A 21,363-nucleotide genomic window follows, 5' to 3' on the forward strand; every position below is an offset into this window, starting at 1 on the left:
GGACCTGGAAAAGTCGAAATCTGTAAGGACAGTTCAAGAAGCACGTGGACTCAGACACAATTTGGAGGATGAAGAGTTTTTATTTTGCCTGTCCTTCTTTCACAGAATAATGCCTCATGTAGATATTTTATGCTCCCAGCTACAAGTAAGATCGACAGATGCAATCAAAATAGGAAATGATGTAGGCATTTTTACGAAGGCTGTTGCTTCAGTCAGGGATTCTGTCGATAAAATAGCAAATGAAGTTTCTTAAGAAATGCCACAAAGCAAAAGACGCAGAACGGCATTCTACAGGACGGCTGATGATAAGGATGTTTGTGATGGAATTTCGAGTCTTAAAAGGATTAAAACGTTCCTTCGGAATACTATGTGTCAGGAACGGTTGAATGCATTAGCGACGTTATCAATCGAGAAAAAGCTTATCTCGGATATAATGAACTTCAACCAAAAGGTGAATGACAAGTTTTGCGGCAAAAAAAAGATGTACCTACTTCATATTGCGCCATTCGGTGAGTAAAAACAATATTTCTCGACTGAATTATTTATCTCTTAGACAATTGTCGAAGTATTCATCTGCTCCCAAATTAATGTTGTTTTTGTTTGTTCTAAGTTATAAATTGTAAGAAAAACTTCATTATTGTTGTTGTTGTTAACAAGTTTGAAGTATGAGTTTTTCATCATGGCACTATGCAGATTTAAAACAGCGTATTTTGCGTGGTTTATTTATTTATTTATTTATTTATTTATTTATTTATTTATTTATTTATTTATTTATTTATTTATTTATTTATTTATTTATTTATTTATTGTAGCATGTAGGACGATTTTTTCACGAACCGCCACTGGTCCTAAATACGCTGTAAACCACCTTCGGGATTCTCCTCATTGGAAAAAAAAAAAAATTGGTTTATATCCACTGTAGTAATTGGGAGATTGGCCATTCTGAAATAACCCGGCGGCATGCGCTAAATTGTGGGATACTACAACATGTGATAAGAACACATATTTGAGTGTAGGTAGGCCTAAGTTCAATTGCCATGACCGCTGAATCATTTTTAATCCGTGGCGAAGTACGGGTGTACAGCCGGTCATTAATAATTTTTCAAGATAGCTGTTTTTGATATTCTTTTAAAACGCTGATTGTCTTGGGACGTACTCGGAAAAATAATTTATGAAATGTGTAGTATTCACGAGATACTAGCTAAGTGTGTAGATATCACCTGTGTGCCTCTCCCACTGCATACGATATTACATTTGCGAGGCACAGGAAGTGTTTCATGCTCCCACTCGTAATGGCTTTTATCTCTCCTTAGCCGACATAGTTATTTTTATGACGGCAGAACTACTCTCCCCTCCGTTCATGTTACGATGGACTAATAAATCTCACTTTTCTGCCGTATTAACCTCATCTCGAGAACCAAAATGTCACAATTTGGATCCAAAAGAAAACGTGCTGGGAAATATATTATTAGTAGCGGCCCCTGACATTATAACCTTAGACTGTGTTATAACTATCCACTTTAACTGTAGATTTCATTCTGTGCAAGAGATAAGCGTATCTCGAACTGCACAGTAAAACTAGCTGACAAAGACATTATATGGAACATAGAAATCTTCCTCTGAACTTGGTAACTAGCCTACGTGATTCACCTTCATGCTTTAAAGCCGATACTACACACATATGCAAGTATCATGCAGCGTCGCTGAATTCATTTGATAACGGAATAAATGAACTCTTATAGATTACGGTAAATTGGAATTTCATTTCAACCAAAGACCCTCTGTAGCAGGGGGAGGGAGAATACACCCACGATATCCTCTGCCTGTCGTAAGAGGAAGCTGGAAAGGGGAACCCCTAAAGGCTCCCAGTCTGGGAAAGCGGTCTAGCGACTGTGGGTCCCCTAGCTGATCAGGCAATTCTTTCACTTCCTGTTGGCAGGCTCCTCACTTTTATATTTCCTATCTGACCTTCATTGACCATCTTTCATTCTCTTCTAAACCCGATGGTATTAGGTTTGCGAGGCCTAGGAGTCTTATTTTCACATTCTTCGTGGCCATTCTGTTCCTTTTGTCGACACATTCTTCTTCTACCGCTTTTCTCACACATGTGGGGTCGTGGGTGCGAACTGTGTCGAACATGTGGATTTCGTCCTGTTTTAGGCCGGATGCCCTTCCTGACGCCAACCCTATGTGGAGGAATGTATTCACTATTGCGTGTTTTTGTGGTGGTTGGTAGTAAGATGTTCTGTCTGAATATGAAGAGGAGAGTGTTGAGACTAACAGAAAACCCAGTCCCCGAGCCAAAAGAATTAATCAGAAGCGATTAAAAATCCCCGACCCAGCCGGGACCCTCTGTAAACCACCTTTGGGATTTTCCTTATTGAAAGAAAAAAGTGGTTTATATCCACTGTAGTATTTGGGAGGTTGGCCATTCTGAAATAACCCGGCAGCATGCACTAAATTGTGGGGTACTATTACATGTGATAAGAACACGAAATTGAGTGTAGGTAGGCCAAGTTCAATTGCCATGACCGTTGAGTCATTTTTAATCCGTGGCTGACGCTGACGATTCAGCCAAGGAGTCGGACTTTTGTCAATACATTCATTCTTCGAAAATATATTGGACCTCTTCTATACGTTTCTGATTAGTGTTACATGGCATTTCGTAATCTCCACGATAAAAGAAGCGGCTGATTCCATATCTGTTTTGGGCTACTCAAGTTTCAGATCCTTTTACATTCCCACTCCTTCATCTGACACTACTTTTAGACCTTTGAATTTGTACATATACTGATCCCTAATAGGTACCGGTACGTGTAACTTCAATGGGCTCGATTCAAAGAACTGTTAAATTCTGGCAAAATCTCTATCCAGGTACCTTGTTCTCATGTCGAGAGATCCGTGTCTTTGTAATAATCAAATTTTGTTATGTTCCATTTGAAGAGCTCACAACTGATGAGACTGGTATTCGCAGGGCTCTGGATTAAACTTACCCGTACCCGTACCGGTACCAGGCTCCTACCTTTCACCTTTCTTATTAGAATATCCTTCATCAAAAACTATGGCGCTATGAGAGTAGTAGAACTAGAAAATTTCAATATTCCACCGCCTTCTTCATTGCTAGAGAAAACCTGAATGTTTTGCTATCTTGATATCAAGCGAGACATATCGAATTAAATCATATATTTGTGAAGATAATGACTTTCGAGAGCAATGGAATATTAAGTCTTTAAACAATCAATCAAGTTAGTTCGCTTTATTAAGAGGTTGAATCTAAGCAAATAAATCCTGAAGTCGTAACGTTGGGAGTATAAGGTAATTAAGCTCGGAGTTTCATGCGACAGTTAATTTTATGCTATTATGTTACGGAATATACTATATGACATACAGTGTACCGGTGGTCCACTGGAACATTATTTTCCATTTGGAAAATCTCACTAGAATGGACTAAGATTTGAACAACAGCCGTCACCTTGAGACTCGACTAGTCAGAACGTATTTCAGGAAGGTCTGTAAAAAGAGGTTAAAATTAAACAAAGAAACCATGAATTCGTCACGCCTGGAGTTCAAAGTAATCACTCTCAGTTTCACGTGACCATTAAATGCCATAAGACACGGGATCTACCGTTTGTCGTAGAATGCAACATTACTGGAACATTACTTCCCATTTCGAAAATCTCACTGAGCACCTGAATTGACTGGGTTTTGACCTGCAACCGTCCCGGTGAGAAAGTAGCGATGAAGGTATTAAGCTGCCAGACCCGACTGTTCGGTGTGCATTAGTGTCTGTATTTATTACAGAAAGGTTTATCGCTCTGCTAGTAGAATGTTACATCATAGTTCCACCGTATTGACCAACGACCTGGATCTGGGACAAGTAGGCCTACAGTGTATGGAAAGACACTTTTCTCAAACCAACGTAAGAGTGCCGTTATTCATTCACATTTTGAGTCAATGACCGTAAACAATGTACAGTATTAGAGTATTTGATTCAGTAAAATCTAGTTAGATAAACAGACAAAGGACTCTGATATTTAATACAGCAATGACCTAAACGCTAGCGCGAAGCAGCGAAAGCTTGTTTAGTTGAGAGAGCTGCAGCCAGGTAGTTTTAACAGCTGGAGGTGAGTTACCATACCTCGCTCTGCTATGTTTTCTTATTGGCTCGCCACACAGATGGTTGAGGGCAGCTGCCGCTGAGGGTCACAGGTGTCTGAAGTGCCTGTTTTTCTTGCCCTTGCAGGGAAACTTAAAGAATAAGAGGAGCGAATTTCAGTTATGGTGTGGTAAAACACCGAGAAACTTGTATCGTGTGAGGTTTTTGAAACGCGTGTGAAAAGTAAACAACACCTGTAGGAATGCCAGCAACATGTGGCTTTGTTCCATCGTGATAAGGTTTGTGCTTTAAATCGCTAAAAGAAAATACGGTGGACTCAGTTTTAGTGTGGAGTGGCATTCAGCAAGGTAAGGAATCTTGATAGATGGTTGTAAAGGATCTACTAATATAGGCCTATATAAACTTCTCGGTATCATCACTGTACCATCACAGGAGCTATATCGTTGTTATTTCGTTATATATCGTAATTACATGGTACAAACCGATCATACCGACTATGTTTTCTATACGTAATTAATTATGTTTTTGTTCATTTCTAAAATTGGACGTATCAGACTGAGTCATCAAGTGTTTTGTGAAGGAATCTTGCTAGCCCCACCCATGAATTCATTTGTGCCTACACTTAATCCACCTTTGCTTTATTCATGCGTAGGTATATCATTTGTAAAATCCATATCACAGTGCATTAGGTAGACAACATAACGAATCGTAGTTATATGTGTCTAGAAAGCTTATGCGAAGTGTTTATCAATCGTAGGTGCGAGCGTTTTCCTAAAAGAATCGCCCAACTATAAACTTGAGGTTTTCCTACAAATTGTGGAAAACGTAGCTAAATACACCAAGACCCCATCTTAAACTATAGAAACATTTTACCATTATTCCTATTCCTGAAATAAATTTACAACCTACATTTTAAAGCATTGATTTTGACTCCTTGGCTGAATGGTCAGTATTGAAGCCTTCGGTTCAAAGGGTTCCGGGTTAAATTTCCTGCCGGGTCGAGGGGTTATAATCGCATCTGATTAATTCTTCTGGCTCGGAGAATAGGAATTTGTGCTTGTCCCAACACACTTTTCTTCATATTCATACAATACACCACACTGCTAACCGTCACAGACACACGCAATAGTGATTACACCCATCCACAGAGGATTGGCGTCAGGAAAGGCATCCGGCCATGGCTTTTTATAGATTAAAATATATTTACTAAAATTCCTAGTAATAGAGTTCCGTCAAACAAAAATGCTATTGTGAGTATCACTAGGGGTGTGTGTTGCTCGGGAGTTCCCCCTCATCCCTGCGACGGTAACGTCGCAACACTTAACGGAAGGAAGTTGGGGGTATGTTGTAAAGGATACTAGTTAAATAATCGTATGGCCTCAGCTACCGTGTGCAGAAACTTTCATTTGACGCCACCTAGCTGTTGCTCGTCTATTTCGACGTTCCGTTTTATTCTGGACCTACTACAAAGCAGAGTAAACCGAATCTCCCTTTGGCATCTATGACTGAGTTTTAATTAATTTTGCCGGGTAAACACCAAATCATACTGGTTAATTCGATGTATCAAAATAAATCGTTTTAATGTACAGTAGCTTATCTGATTCAGATAATCTGAAGAGTACTTACTGAAATCTGAAATCGCTGAAACATTCTTGTCACCAACGAACTCCATGTATCAATTTGGCAGCTCCTGCATATTTATCACTAGACCTGTTTTCTATAACAATTCCTTCTTATTATACAAATAGTAAAACTTACGTTTACATGTAAGTCTAAATTACATTTGATTTAAGGAAGTTGGCCCTTTTACAGAATCTATGTTAAGCCGATTTCTTTCCTAGTTCCACTGCGATTGTGTTAGATATAGGAGCCTTTCAACCCTGGACAATCTCTGCATACTGTTCTTAACTTCTGTGAAGTTTAATCTCGGAATTGTTTTTGGTTTTTCTCTGCTTTCTCATAATATGAAGTGGCAAATTTCTTCAAATTGGAAAATTGATCAAAATATTGACTCTATTGGTGACCTCACGCCATCAAAAAATGTGTACATTTCTCAACACTTTCCCAAGAGAGTTCCGTTTCTATAAAACGAAGTCATTTGAAACAGGAAAGTTCAATGTTTCCATTCGTTTTTTCAGGTAGTTTTGGATTTCAACATACGGAATTTCCACATTGCGCAAATATTTTTTCACTTCAGGTAATTAACCATACAGTAATTTTTAATTAACATCTCCGTCGCTTTCAGTGGCATGAAATTCTCATTCTTTAGTTCTAGGAGGAGACCATGACATTTTGATTAGAGTATGCTAGTTACATCAATAAAGTCTTCTTTTTCTAGTCTGCTAAGATGTCAATGGAATGTACTAACATAGGCGCGTCTAATTATTATTATTATTATTATTATTATTATTATTATTATTATTACTATTATTATTATTTTGCTAGTGGATTTACGTCGCACCGACACAGATAGGTCTTATGGCGACGATGGGATAGGGAAGGCCTAGGAGTTGGAAGGAAGCGGCCGTGGCCTTAATTAAGGTACAGCCCCAGCATTTGCCTGGTGTGAAAATGGGAAACCACGGAAAACCATCGTCAGGGCTGCCGACAGAGGGATTCGAACCCACTATCTCCCGGATGCAAGCTCACAGCCGCGCGCCTCTAACCGCACGGCCAACTCGCCCGGTGGCGCGTCTATTAAAAGTATGTAGGAGAACTGACGCATTTACAGTTAAATGTTTGGGTAGCGAATATAGAACAAAAATAGAAAGGGAAAGAATTATATACAGTTGTTTAAATTATTAACCGGGAAGAACAGCATTTTTGTTTTAAAAATATATGACAAAAGGAAATGAGAACAAAAGCACTAGTTAAAAGAATGTGAATGGAAGATTTGAATGGAGCGTACTAACATAGGCGCGTCTATTTATTTATTTATTTATTTATTTATTTATTTATTTATTTATTTATTTATTTATTTATTTATTTATTTAGTGGCTTTACGTCGCACCGACACAGGGTGATAATTTGCGGAAGAAATATAAACATCATTAGGTGTAAGCAATAGTCAAATAATTGTAAGAAGAATAATTTCATGCATTGATCGAACAAATAGATTGCAGTAAAGGAGTATCTCTTCCCAGTTTCAGGCGATTCAGAACTCGGGTATGGGACTGTTCTACTAACTAACCTAGAGACTGCAAATGTCACGAATATAAGAAGAGATATGTACCGGGCGAGTTGGCCGTGCGATTAGGGGCGTATGGCTGTGAGCTTGCATCCGGGAGATAGTGGGTTCGAATCCCACTGTCGGCAGCCCTGAAGATAGTTTTCCGTGGTTTCCCCATTTTCACACCAGGCAAAAGCTGGGGCTGTACCTTGATTGAGGCCACGGCCGCTTCCTTCCAACTCCTAGACCTTTCCTATCCCATCGTCACCATAAGACCTATCTGTGTCGGTGCGACTTAAAGCCACTAGCCAAAAAAGAAAAGATATATAATCGTTATTACAGCTAGTGGTCTTGTTTCAGATGGTGATAATAATAATAACAACAGCGTGTGGCCTCCGTAGAGGCCTGGTGCAGGTCTTTCGAGTTGACGCTGTATGGGCGACCTGTGCATTAGTGAGGATGGGACCCTACCTAAGATGAATTCTAATGATGCCCCGCAGGAGTTTTTTTTTTTTTTTTTTTTGGCCAGTAAATGTATCGACTCGAGGTGAACGTATTTGAGCTGCTTCAAATACCACCGAACCAGGGGAGTACGCAGAGGGGGATTGGGGGGTTGGAGATAATTCCCCCCCCCCACCTCGAAATTAAGTTTATAACTTGTAATTAATTGTGGAAACCATGTAAATGAAGATTTTAGGTAGCTCATTGTTTTGCTTTTAATTTTAACTACCGTACGTATTTGTCAATAATGTGTGGATGCTTCCATTAATAAATATAAAGATATAAGTTTTTCTTCTAAAAACAATCATCCTGAACCAATGGACTTCAGTTCTGCACTTAACATTTTGCGACCGTGATATTTTCCCAACAATATATACATCGAGTACTGCAACTGTTTGCTGTCTTACTAGTAACCACTGCAACATCAGAACGCTCTTTTTCATCACTGAAATATTTGAAAGGTTATTTGTAGAACATGACTGCACAAGCAAAATTGAACGTGTTAGCTCTTTTGAATATACACAAAGAAAAACATGTGACCGTAGAAAATATAATCCATAAGCTGGCCAAAAATCCCAGGAGACGTCTTCTATTGTAAATCATCAACATGAATACAAATGTGTCTTATAATTAAATAACTGTGTTATTTTGAAAGTTTTAATTTAGTGTTTATAATTTTACTATACGCAACCAACGTAATTTTATAGAAGTTCTCAAATTTTAATATTTAATATCCCCCTCCCTCCGAAAATAACTTCTGCGTACACCCGTGCACCGAACTTAGCCAGGACTGAACCTGCCAAGTTGGGCTCAGAAGGCCAGCGTTCTACCTTCCGAGCTACTCAGCCCGGCTAAACTAAAATGTAATTATACTTTCATTATGACGATTTGAATGCTATTCGAACTGATCTGTGCTGTGCTGGATACAATTATTGAGGAAAACCCACTCCACCCATCATCGTTTTTACGTTTGCAAACACATGGCAAGTGCCCCAAACATGGTATTGCAGTTATCCAATTCAGCAATACAATTATTCTGAAGTTCTAGGTTGTTCCGTATTTTACTGACATAATAAGTTGTGCAAAAATTCGGTTTGTTTTCGACATTTGCCGTTTTAATCATCAAACCTCCATTCGTATAGACTGATCAAAATATTGAATGAGTTTTGGAAATCATCCATTAAGTAGGCAGGCATCTATGGGTAAGTCTTCTAGGGATTTGATTATAATTTCTATTGAACGAGAAGCAAGAACAGAATTTACAATAGCTTTTGTCTTTGTGTGATCACTCGACTCTTCGACTGCAAATTTTAATCTAGATGTATCTTGTTTTATAGTACAGAAGTAGCCTACAGTCCATGAACTTATGATGAGCAACAGTACGAAATGTGAGAACACCTTCAGCAGCATTACCGCTATATATATTTTGCTAGTTGCTTTATGTCACACCGACACAGATAGGTCTTATGGCGACGATGGGACAGGAAAGGCCTAAGAATGGGAAGGAAGCGGCCGTGGCCTTAATTAAGGTACAGCCCCAGCATTTGCCTGGTGTGAAAATGGGAACCCACGGAAAATCATCTTCAGGGCTGCCGACAGTGGGGTTCGAATCCTCTATCTCCCGGATGCGAGTTCACCGCTATCCTTCATTCCTGTATTAGGCTGTATAAAATTCGTTAATTTCCCCGTCAAACTTTAATCCCTAACACACATGAAATATTTCTGTTTTGTCCAAACCGAGCGAGTTGGCCGTGCGGTTAGGGGTGCGCAGCTGTGAGCTTGCCCTTCGGGAGATAGCGGGTTCGAACCCCACTGTCGGCAGCTCGGAAGATGGTTTTCCGTGGTTTCCCTTAATTAAGGCCATGGCCGCATCCTTCCCATCCCTGGCCCTTTCCTATCCCATCGTCGCCATAAAACCTATCAGTGTCGGTGCGACGTAAAGCAACTTGTTAATAAAAGGGGGTTTTACCAAAAACAGTAAAAGTAGTTAGTAGAATGTAAAAATAAAGCATCAATTATTAATTGTTTCTGTTTTGATGCGTAGGCCTAGTTCTAAATCTCTCACTTCATGCCGGACAACAGAAACGTAAGTACCATACATTCAGCCTTCTAAGACTCACAGGTGAAAAGGGGATTTTCTGTGCGTTCGTCATTAAATGAGCAATTTCTCTTATTCATGCCGGACTGAGTGGCTCAGACGGTTAAGGCGCTGACCTTCTGACCCCAACTTGGCAGGTTCGATCCTGGCTCAGTCCGGTGGTATTTGAAGGTGCTCAAATACGTCAGCATCGTGTCGGTAGATTTACTGGCACATAAAATAACTCCTCTTGGACTAAATTCCGGCACCTTGGTGTCTCCGAAAACCTTAAAAAGTAGTTAGTGGGACGTAAAGCAAATAACATTATTATTATTATTATTATTATTATCTCTTATTCATACTACAGAAAATCTATATACTGTATATAAAATAAGAGTTTTGTCTGTACATTGCTCAGAAATTGAAAATATTGTATTTCTGTATCGGTCATGTCCACAGTAACAAGGAAATGCAATTTTTACTTTTCCGTAATTTCTGTCTGTCTGTCTGTCTGTCTGTCTGTCTGTCTGTCTGTCTGTCTGTCTGTCTGTCTGTCTGTCTGTCTGTCTGTCTGTCTGTCTGTCTGTCTGTCTGTCTGTCTGTACACGCATCACTAGAAAACGGCTGAAGAGAATTTAATAAAAATCGGTATGCAAAGTCGGGGAATAAATCGCTGCAATCTAGGCTATAAATAATTTTACTCACGCTGATTGAAATGGTAGTTTAGGGGAAGGCGTAAAATTTAATTCTCAAATATTTATGTTATTAGTGGAGATATCTTAATGAAAATTGGTATGCAAAGTCGAGGAAGTAGGTTGCTACAATCTAGGCCATAAATAAATTTTATTCACGCTGAGTGAAATGGTAGTTTAGGGGAAGGCCAACAATTTTATTCTTAAATATTCAGGTTATTAGTGGTCCTATCTCATTGAAAATGTGTATACAAAGTCGGAGAACGAGCCACTAAAATCTAGGCTATACATAATTTTATTCACACTAAGTGAAATGGTACTTTGGAGGAAAGCCTAAAATTTAATTCTCAAATATTTATATTATTAGTGGTCGTATCGATAAATACTACATAACGAAAGTCATATAGAAATAAATTTTCGACCATTTATGTCTTATACATTTTTACCGTACCGACTATGATAACACAGATATTCATGAATTTGTATTTTTCTTGCTAAGTCCATATCAACGCCGAGCCCCGAGAAAATGGGTTAACAGAATTGAATGAAAATCGGTTCATAGAGACTGCGAATAAGAAACTACAGTCTAAGCTATAAACAATTTTATTCAAACTGGATTAAATTGTAGTTTAGGGGAAGCTGCCTAAAATTTAATTTTTAAATACCTATGTTATTGGTTTTATCGAAAAGTACTACATAACAAATGTTACAGAGAATACAATTTCCGATCATTTATGTTTTATTCACTTTTACCGTACTGACTATGATAAGAGTGGTATTTCAGAGTCGAAAAAACTAAATGTGAAGGCCTACAATATCTAAAGCGCATAACATTGATGAACGATAACATTACATTGACGATTGTTAGTGGCGGTGTTCTTTATCTCTTATGCTGCCTCTCAACTCCGATAGATGGGAATACTGCTGCGTACCGAGTATAATAGACTGACTGATTACTGGCGGAAAATAGCCGGGGAGTTAGAAAACCTTTAGCATGCCATTCCTCTGGTTCATACATTTTCTGATACAGCTGGTACGTAACACACTGGTTCATTATGGTATTCCGGCTGTTCGATCCCCACTCTGATGCGCTGTTTTGAATGAGCAGTGTGCATACTCAAGGCAGAGGCTCACTTAGTAGTAGTAGTAGTAGTAGTAGTAGTAGTAGTAGTAGTCCTATGGCCTGGTATAGAATAACAATTTAGGCCTATTCCAAATTATAGCACCACAATTCACTAATTGACTCAAAATTCAACCCTGAAAAGAGCCATTTCTTAAGCTTCTTCTTCCTCACTTTTATTAAATTCTACATTCATTTTATTCCAAATTAGTTGGTTTCTCCTCTGGCTTGGAGGAGAAATTTTCCTCGAAGTCAGATAGATTTTTCCGCCGCCAGTGTAGTGAATTGATATTTACCGACTCATCGTGTACTCCTAGGAAATAGATTAGTAAAAGAGCATGATTTTTGCTCTAGGAGTCTCCACTATTCGACCCCCTCCCCGTCGAAGAAAGATCACGGCTCTCTGCAACTTGGTCATCCCAGCTCTGAAACTTTGGACTGTAATATCGGGAGCTTAGACCTGTTTGTTAAAAGTGAGAAAATGTGTGGTTTGTGATTTGATCGAGTATTTCGTATGAAAGCATTGCTTTTAATTGCGCCATTCCTACTGACGTCACTGTAATATTTGTTCATTTCAGTTGGGAAAACCAGTACGACAGTCTGAGGATGTAAAAAGGCAGGTGGAGACTGAGTGTCAACCATTAAAATGAAAGCTTCCCAACCTTATTGTGACTGATGGTCTGCAAGCGGGTATACCATTACAGTGAAAATTCCCTAACTCAGTCTTCATATGAGAAAGGATGTTTGGTGACATCGCCGTCGCGTTTCTAGGGTAACGTTAAGAGCTTTGCAATTTAATATACTTCTTGCTCACAACGTGCACACTACCCAACCTAGAATTCTGTATACAATGTAGAATTCCGTAGCGAAGCACGGGTACATCAGCTAGTATTAAATAAAGCATTTTCAGAACAGTATACATTACTAATGTAATATTTTACAGGGGCTAACCTAACCCTAACCCCATGGCACTACAGCCCTTGAAGGGCCTTGGCCTACCAAGCGACCGCTGCTCAGCCCGAAGGCCTGCAGATTACGAGGTGTCGTGTGGTCACCATGACGAAGCACTTCGGTCGTTATTCTTGGACCGAGCTCGATAGCTGTAGTCGCTTAAGTGCGGCCAGTATCCAGTAACCGGGAGATCGTGGGTTCGAGCCCCACTGCCGGCAGCCCTGAAGATGGTTTTCCGTGGTTTCCCATTTTCACACCAGGCGAATGCAGGGGCTGTACCTTAATTAAGGCCACGGCCGCTTCCTTCCCATTCCTAGGCCTATCTCATCGTCGCCATAAGACATATCTGTGTCGGTGCGACGTAAAGCAAATAGCAAAAAAAAAAATAATAATAATAATAAAAATAGACGTTATTCTTGGCTTTTTAGAGCGGGGCTACTATCTCACCGCCAGATAGCTTCTCATATGTAATCACGTAGGCTCAGTGGACCTCGAATCAGCCCTCAGATCTGGGTAAAAATCCCTGACCTGGCCGGGAATCGAACCCGGGACCTCCGGGCAAGAGGGAGGTACGCTACCCCTACACCACGGGGCCGGCTTTGATTACTTGTAACAAATGCTGTTTTAGTAATTTATCGTTTTAATCATTGCTTTTCACAAAATGTAGTTTTCACTCGTAATTTCTTGAGTTCGCCTCTGTGGCGCAGTGGTCAGCGTAATTAGCTGCCACCGCCGGAGGCCCAGGTTCGATTCCCGGCTCTGCCACGAAATTTGAAAAGCCTTGGGAGGTCATCTGAGTAGAGGAGGGTTCGATTCGCACCTCAGCCATCCTCGAAGTGGTTTTCCGCGGTTTTCCACTTCTCTGCCGGACAAATGCCGGGATGGTACTTAAGGCCACGGGCGCTTCCTTCCCGCTTCCTTGTCTACCCTTCAGATCTTCCCATCCCCTCACAAGGCCCCTGTTCGGCATAGCAGGTGAAGCAGCCTGGTCGAGGTACTGGTCCTCCTCCCCAGTTGTATCCCCCGATCCGAAGTCTCACGCTCAAGGACACTGCCCTTGAGGCGGTAGAGGTAGGATCCCTGGCCGAGTCCGAGGGAAAAACCAATCCTGGAGAGTAAACAGATTAAGGAGAAGAAAAGAATTTACTTCTTGAACTACAATAATTGTAAGTATTGCATTCCAGAAATCGGTGCATTCCAGTAATGAGCAATGGATATTCATGACATTGAAGATAACTTTTTCAGTTATAGTACAGCAGGGTCTGTAGCCTCACGAGTACTTTCTTACTTCTCCAGGACATCAAACTTATCCTACAATATCCATTACTGACGGAGATGTTCTTAAAATTAAACACAAACATTCCTTCAAGAACCCTTGTAGAGCGTCTTTTCAGCAAATTCAGTTTTAAGATCTAATTATATTGTAAAACTAGCATTTGTACCAGTTCTTCGCTCGGGAATTTATAATGGATTACATGTTTCCTTTGTAAATTTATGCGAAGTTACATGGCTCTCTTTACGCGTTTAACTGATATTTTTCTCCGAAAGCATGTGGCAGTAACGTGAACTAAGATAAAGCTGAACAAAGTTGAGACGGAATGAGGACGATTTCCGAATTTATTGTACAGTACAGTTCCTGGTCCGAAGTTGTGCGAAATTCCCCCTGCTTTTCAGTTACATATTGTTGTTTGTCTGACCACTGGCGTTGCGCTGTGACTAAAGACTCACAAAACCCACCATTGATGATACCTCCCTTTATTATCTGCCCCTTCAAAAAGAGTAAAATGGCTCTTTACTTCTTCCCGCTAACCCACCTTGAAGTGACGTGCGCAAAGTGTCCCACGGGAGTTTTAAAAAATCCAACTTTTCGTAAGCATCTCCGTTATTATTTCTTCTGGGCGATTTCCGACAAAGAGTAAAAAGCAAAGCAGTCATCTCCGTACAGGCCATGAAGGCCCTTGGAGTGGTGGAAGGTAAAGGCTTCCACTATTCGTAACCTCGGCACTTGTTTTTTTTTTCTTTTCTTTTTTTTCTGCTAGGGGCTTTACGTCGCACCGACACAGATAGGTCTTATGGCGACGAGCGGCACTTGTTGGGGTAGAGTGGTTAGCTCTACGTCCGGCCGCCTTTGCCCCCAGGAATTAACCTGGTACTCATTTTTGATGTTACGACGTCCTGACGGGGATTCGAACCCACGTCCTTCCGGGCGAACCGAGCACGCCTTTACCGCCTCGGCCAGGCCGCCCCTTATTGGAAATGATACAATGAAAAATAATCTGCAACCATGTCTTACTTTTTTATGTAACAATAATATTAGTGTAACAATAAAAATGGCCTGGCTGGGTGGCTCAGACGGTTGAGGCGCTGATCTTCTGACCCCAACTTGGCAGGTTCGATCCTGACTCAGTGGTGCTCAAATACGTCAGGCTTTTGTAAAGAAATTCTTGACCTAGTCTTCGCTGACGACATCCTTCTGCTCTCACTAACAGCAGTCGGTATGCAAAACAGTCGTAAGAAAACGGCTGAATATTCCAGAACATGGAAGTTGAAAATAAATGTCAAGAAAACCACGCAAGGGTTGACGAGTCCATTATACGATAGAGAAATTGATGAAATATTAATAGAAGGAAGGAGAAGTAAAGACAGAGAGTGTAATGAGCGAAAATAAAAGGAACTGGCAGTTCAAAGAGGTAAAATTAATATTATGTAAGTATTGTAAAGAAAATGAAACTAAGAAAGTATAGAAAAGAATTAGTACAATATGTAAAGAATATAAAAGCAGTAATCAAGCAAGCATAAGCGATGAGGAGTAGTTATTGTATACTTCTTTGAAGATTTTATTGAAGTTATAAACCTGACTAAATTAAGAAATAAAGAAGTGGGAATAATTATAACGGGTGATTTCAACGCAAAGGTTGCCGAAAAGAGTCCATTATACGATAGAGAAATTGATGAAATATTAATAGAAGGAAGGAGAAGTAAAGACAAAGAGTGTAACAAAAATGGAAAGAAATTGCTGGAAATGTGCGCGATAGAGGAATTGTACATTTTGAATGGGGGGCGGGGTTTGGGGGATGAATCAGGGAATTTTACATACATAGTCTAGTCAGAAGGGAATACTATAGACTTAGTGTTGGCATCTCGGGAGGCTCTAAATATGTTAAGGACGTTCAGGTAAAAAATTGGACAGCGTCTCATTATTTCCCAGTTGCTATTCGATTACTGAGAGTCGAAGGTAAACCGGAAACCAAACATCATCTGAACTATGAACAGAGAAAATTAGTAAGGTACATGTGGAGTGAGGGACATAGAGGCGAATTTAGGGGGGAAACTTTTGAAGTTAGGTATTGAGAATATGGTAGAGGATAATAACATAGTTGAAGCAATAAGAATGGTTGAAAGATCAATAGAAGTAGCTGGTAAAAAAATGGTTGTGAGAAAGAGAAGGGAAAATAAACAAAACTTATGTTATAATGATGCGTGTAAAGAAAAGAAAAATGAAGTGATGAAGGCATTAAAAGATACAGAAATGAGGGATCTCAGGATTTACGAGCAGATTGTTGTAAAAAGAGGAAGGAATGCAAAGATTTTATAAACGAAAATAAAAGGAACTGGCAGGCCTAAGAGGTAAAATTATATATAAGTATTGTAAAGAAAATTAAACTAAGTATGGAAAAGAATTAGTACAATACGTAAAGAATATAAAAGCAGTAATCAAGTAAGCATAAGAGTGGTTATTGTATTTCAAGGGGTTGCTAAAGGGTAAAGATACTGAGACATGCGAGGTTCACTCTGCCTGTACTAGATGATATAATAACCACAGATGAGGTATTATACACATTGAAAAAATGGAAGGGAGGAAAATCCGTTGCTGTCAGTGGAATTACGTATGAACTCTGGAAAGAGCTAGGGAATAACAGCCAAATGCTAGAAATAACTAAAATAATTAACAAAATTTTTGATGGCAGAAAAATTCCAAGTTGTTGGCAAGAAGGAATAATATGCCTGATATATAAAATAAAGGGGGAAAGATCAAACACGAATAACTATAGGGGTATCACCTTGTTGGATCCATTCAGTAAGATTTACACCGGTATTTTGGCAAAAATAATTATGAAATGGGCAGAAGATTACTCTATGCTCTCAGCGTACCAGTCAGGATTTCGGAAAAGAATGAGAACCACAGATAATATATTCATAGTTAATACAATAATAGATAAATACTTAAATATGAAAGGAGGTAGATTATATATTGCAGCAATAGAACTTCAAAAAGCTTTTGATTCGGTTAGCAGGCGGGCTGACATTGCGAAGCTGGCTAGGATAGGGATGTCAAATAAAATTGTTAAAGCCATAGAAGAACTATATGCAGAAGTGATATGCTCGATTAACGTAAAGGAAGATGTAATTGTATATCGGACTTCAGCAGGGATGTAAATAATTATCACCAATATTTTTCATCATCATCATCATCATCATCATCATCATCATCATCATCATCTGTTTACCCTCCAGGTTCGGTTTTTCCCTCGGACTTAGCGAGGGATCCCACCTCTACCGCCGCAAGGGCAGTGTCCTGGAGCTTCAGACTCTTGGTCGGGGGATACAACTGGGGAGTATGACCAGTACCTCGCCCAGGCGGCCTCACCTGCTATGCTGAACAGGGGCCTTGTGGAGGGATGGGAAGATTGTGTCGTAGGACAGGTATCCTAATTTGGATAAAACCTTCAATACTCGTATTTTGAAGTTTTATGATGAGCCGAAAGTAATTATGTTATTATATTTATGTTTCGTGTCCATGGACGTATAACGTGTGGACGTACGGACGCACGGACTTCCAATATGGCGTCAAGGAACAGTACCATTAGATCTCTGACGTAAAACATGTATAAATTCTATGTAGATTGTTTTAGAGAGCGATTGTTCGTTTTTGTATTCTGAGAGTGACGAGTGATTGTTTTTTTCTTGATCTGACAGGATAAGTTGGTAGCGATAATAAAGTTGTTTTTAGAATACGTAAAAGTGTTCTCGTGTGATATTTTTATTGCGTAAAATAGGAAATCGCATATAGAGAACGACAAATTGGCGACCGTGACAGGACATTGGAAGTTTAATGATGAAGATTGATCAAATGACCGTCGTGATTGTACGAAAGGCGCTGATATCCCGAGGGTTACCGACGGATGGGAGCAAGTCGGAACTACAAGAGAGACTACGCCGGGATCTGATAGAAAATGAGGAAGACCCAGGTAGTTTCGATTTTGAAGTTGTCTCGGAGAAGGAAGCCAACGACCGGATGCTTACGCAACTAACTACCTTGATCAGGACACAATCTGAAGAGATAAAAGGCCGAATCGATTCCTTGGTAAGAGATCTGAAAGAGGATATTTCCAAAATTAATGACCAAAACAACAGCGTAGAATTAGATGTACCGGTAGATAAAGTAGTAAGTGATATGAACACCTTGGAAAACGAAGTCAAGGAGAAGAAAGACGAAGAGAAAACCATTTCAGAGGCTAACAATGCAAAAGATCAAGATTTCGATGCTCATTCTGCAACTGAAGAAGATCAACGAAAGAAACCTGCGTATGATCTGTCCTGTCTTCATTGCTTAATACAATGTGACACAGTACAGGAGTACAAAATGCACCTCTATTCACCTAAACACATAAATGTCATGAGGAAACAATCATTACTACATAAGCAGACCTTGCAGCGAATGCGTATGAATCAACGTCAAAAACACCGCATGCTAGATGAAACTGAAGAGTTCCGGCATACACTGTCTGATAGAACGAAGTTCTGTGCCATTTGTAAGCTCAATTACAAGCAGCCCAAATCAACACACATGACTTCTGAGGATCATGAGAATATGGTGAAATTCTTGAATCCATACTGCCGGGTATGTAAACAAAGATTCAATACACTAATGTCTTATGAACATCATCTGTGTTCCTTAGATCACATCAAGTTCAAGGCTCTCTTGGCCGACAAATCCAAGAGTGACGATGAAGAGAGTGGTGGAAAAGATGATGTAAAGGAGCTCAACCTTGTCAACTTTATGATTCTTGATTCAGTAGGTTCTGTTGGTAGTAAGGAAGGAGAAAGCGGAGGAGATGGAAAAGCTGAAAAGAAAGCCGGGGGAGAAGAAGAGAAGGAAATCGCACCCAAATCTGAAGACAAAACTGAAACCATAGGTGCTGAATATGCCCGGAAGGTGGGGGTGTATTACTATGATTGGTGTCGTACCTACTTGTCATTGTATGAAGAACAAGAGAGTGTTCTAACCATCCATTATCACTCAAGGGCACGCTTACGGCGATATGTACGTTATCGTGAAGATAGATTTCTTAGAAAAGAGGCTGAGAGACTTCATCAGAAAAAGTTGGCAAGAAAGATTCTGAAAAAGAAGCAAGGTCCTGAAAGACACCTGGAGAAAAAGATCAATCAGATAGTAAAACAGCGGAAAATAAGAAAAAAAGTGAGAAGGATGGTGAGAAAAACTCAGAAGATACAACAGGTAAATCTTCCAAGAAAAAGAAAAAAGACGACTGAAAGGCAGTGAGGTTTCTCAAGGAGAAGATGTTATCTCGACCCCTACAGGATAGCGGAGGGACCGGAGAGTGGGCACTCTCTAGGGGGTCCCGGAGGAGTACGGACTTCGGAGAGGATCAACATACACTGATACCTGTTCTGGAGAATGGAATAGCTGAAGACATAGATAACAAGACGACTAGTTATAATTTGGGACCTGGAGAAGAGAAGGTCCGGAATCAGTATTGAAGGTTTTAGGGGGGGGGGGATAATTGTCGTAGGACAGGTATCCTAATTTGGATAAAACCTTCAATACTCGTATTTTGAAGTTTTATGATGAGCCGAAAGTAATTATGTTATTATATTTATGTTTCGTGTCCATGGACGTATAACGTGTGGACGTACGGACGCACGGACTTCCAATATGGCGTCAAGGAACAGTACCATTAGATCTCTGACGTAAAACATGTATAAATTCTATGTAGATTGTTTTAGAGAGCGATTGTTCGTTTTTGTATTCTGAGAGTGACGAGTGATTGTTTTTTTCTTGATCTGACAGGATAAGTTGGTAGCGATAATAAAGTTGTTTTTAGAATACGTAAAAGTGTTCTCGTGTGATATTTTTATTGCGTAAAATAGGAAATCGCATATAGAGAACGACAATTGGAAGGGATAGGCAAGGAAGAGGGAAGGAAGGTACCATCCCGGCATTCGCCTGGAGGAGAAGTGGGAAACCACGGAAAACCACTTCCAGGATGGCTGAGGTGGGAATCGAACCCACCTCTACTCAGTTGACCTCCCGAGGCTGAGTGGACCCCGTTCCAGCCCTCGTACCACTTTTCAAATTTCGTGGCAGAGCCGGAAATCGAACCCGGGCCTCCGGGGGGTGGTAGCTAATCACGCTAACCACTACACCACAGAGGCGGACACCAATATTTTTACTTTTTATTAATGATGTAATGGACTGCCAGGGGAAGAGGGATAGGACAAGTCCCTGCTTAAATAACAAAGAAATTCCTGGCCTAGTCTTCGCAGACGACATCCTGCTCTCACTAACAACAGTCGGTATGCAAAACAGTCTTAAGAAAACTGCTGAACATGGAATTTGAAAATAAATATCAAGAAAACAAAAGTAATGGTTTGTAAAAGAGGAAAAAAATTAAAGACAGACGAAAGACATTGGTGGTTAGAAGGTGTAGAATTAGTAGTTGTCAATAAATTAGAATATTTAGGAAGTATAATAACATCGAATGGGATGTGGAAGGAACAAATAAGACGTGCCAAAATGAAAGGATTGGCCGCCTTATCAAACACAAAGTCTGTAGAGAGGAAGATGCCAAATATTGAATACAAGTTGCACAAAACTATTTTAAATGCTCTTTTGATATCAAAAACACTGTATGGAACAGAAATATGGGGTATCGAAGTAGACAAAAAAAAAAAGAATTAGATGTAATAAGTAATTAATTTTGTAAAATAATATTGGGTCTACCAGAATGCACAGCAAATAGTGGAGCTGGAAGATTATACTACGTTATCAGCATCCAAGCAAATATAATCAGGAAAGTAGTTAAATATTGGTTAATATTAAGAAGGGGAGATGGGAGGGAAATATTGAACCTAACATACCAACACCACCAGATGAAACACTTAGATGATGATTGTTGGATGACGAAGATGTAAAGTATGCTAGACAGAATAGGAATGGGAGAGTACTGGGATACAGAGATGCACAGTAAAGAGAAGAGATTCATTAAAAAAAGTAACGATCAGAGTGAAGGACATGTAGAAACAGATGATTAGGGCAGAATATGAGACTAAAAGAACATTATCAGAATTTTGTGAAATTATCCGAAATATGTCAATAAGGAAAGGACTAAGAGGTGCGGTGTGGTGGCTAATGGGGATATATATAAAAATAAGGGCTGAGGGAGAAACATAATGAAAATCATTGTTTACTGTGTGGAGAAATAATGGAAGAGGCTCATCTATTGAGAGTATGTAGGCGAAGTGATGCACTTAGAATTACATATTTTGGTGGTGAATATAAATTAAAAAATAGAAAGAGAGAAGGAATTATACACAATAGCTAAATTGTTAAGCAAAGAATGGATTACACCAGGATGGATAGCAAAGTTTTTTGTATTTTAAGAAGTATGTGGCAGAAGGAAACTAAAAGTATGAAAAGAAACAAAGAACAAA

The 21,363-nt window shown here is 39.7% G+C and overlaps 1 protein-coding gene across 2 annotated transcripts in view; it reads left to right on the forward strand.

Annotated features, from left to right (window-relative positions):
* Nucleotides 1-418: 418 nt before the first annotated feature.
* LOC136867326 (trophoblast glycoprotein) overlaps nucleotides 419-21,363 on the forward strand; it is a 119,813-nt gene continuing 98,868 nt past the window's right edge. The window contains exon 1 of one of the 2 annotated variants that reach the window (XM_067144478.2): nucleotides 419-509. In XM_067144478.2, coding sequence (XP_067000579.2) covers nucleotides 434-509 — 76 coding nt within the window. In that variant the 5' untranslated portion in view covers nucleotides 419-433. Of the gene's footprint in view, nucleotides 510-4,018; nucleotides 4,465-21,363 lie in introns of those variants that run through there. The other variant, XM_067144479.2, reaches the window with a different exon arrangement.

This window comes from Anabrus simplex, chromosome 3 (assembly GCF_040414725.1).
Source record: "Anabrus simplex isolate iqAnaSimp1 chromosome 3, ASM4041472v1, whole genome shotgun sequence".
NCBI lineage: Eukaryota > Metazoa > Arthropoda > Insecta > Orthoptera > Tettigoniidae > Anabrus > Anabrus simplex.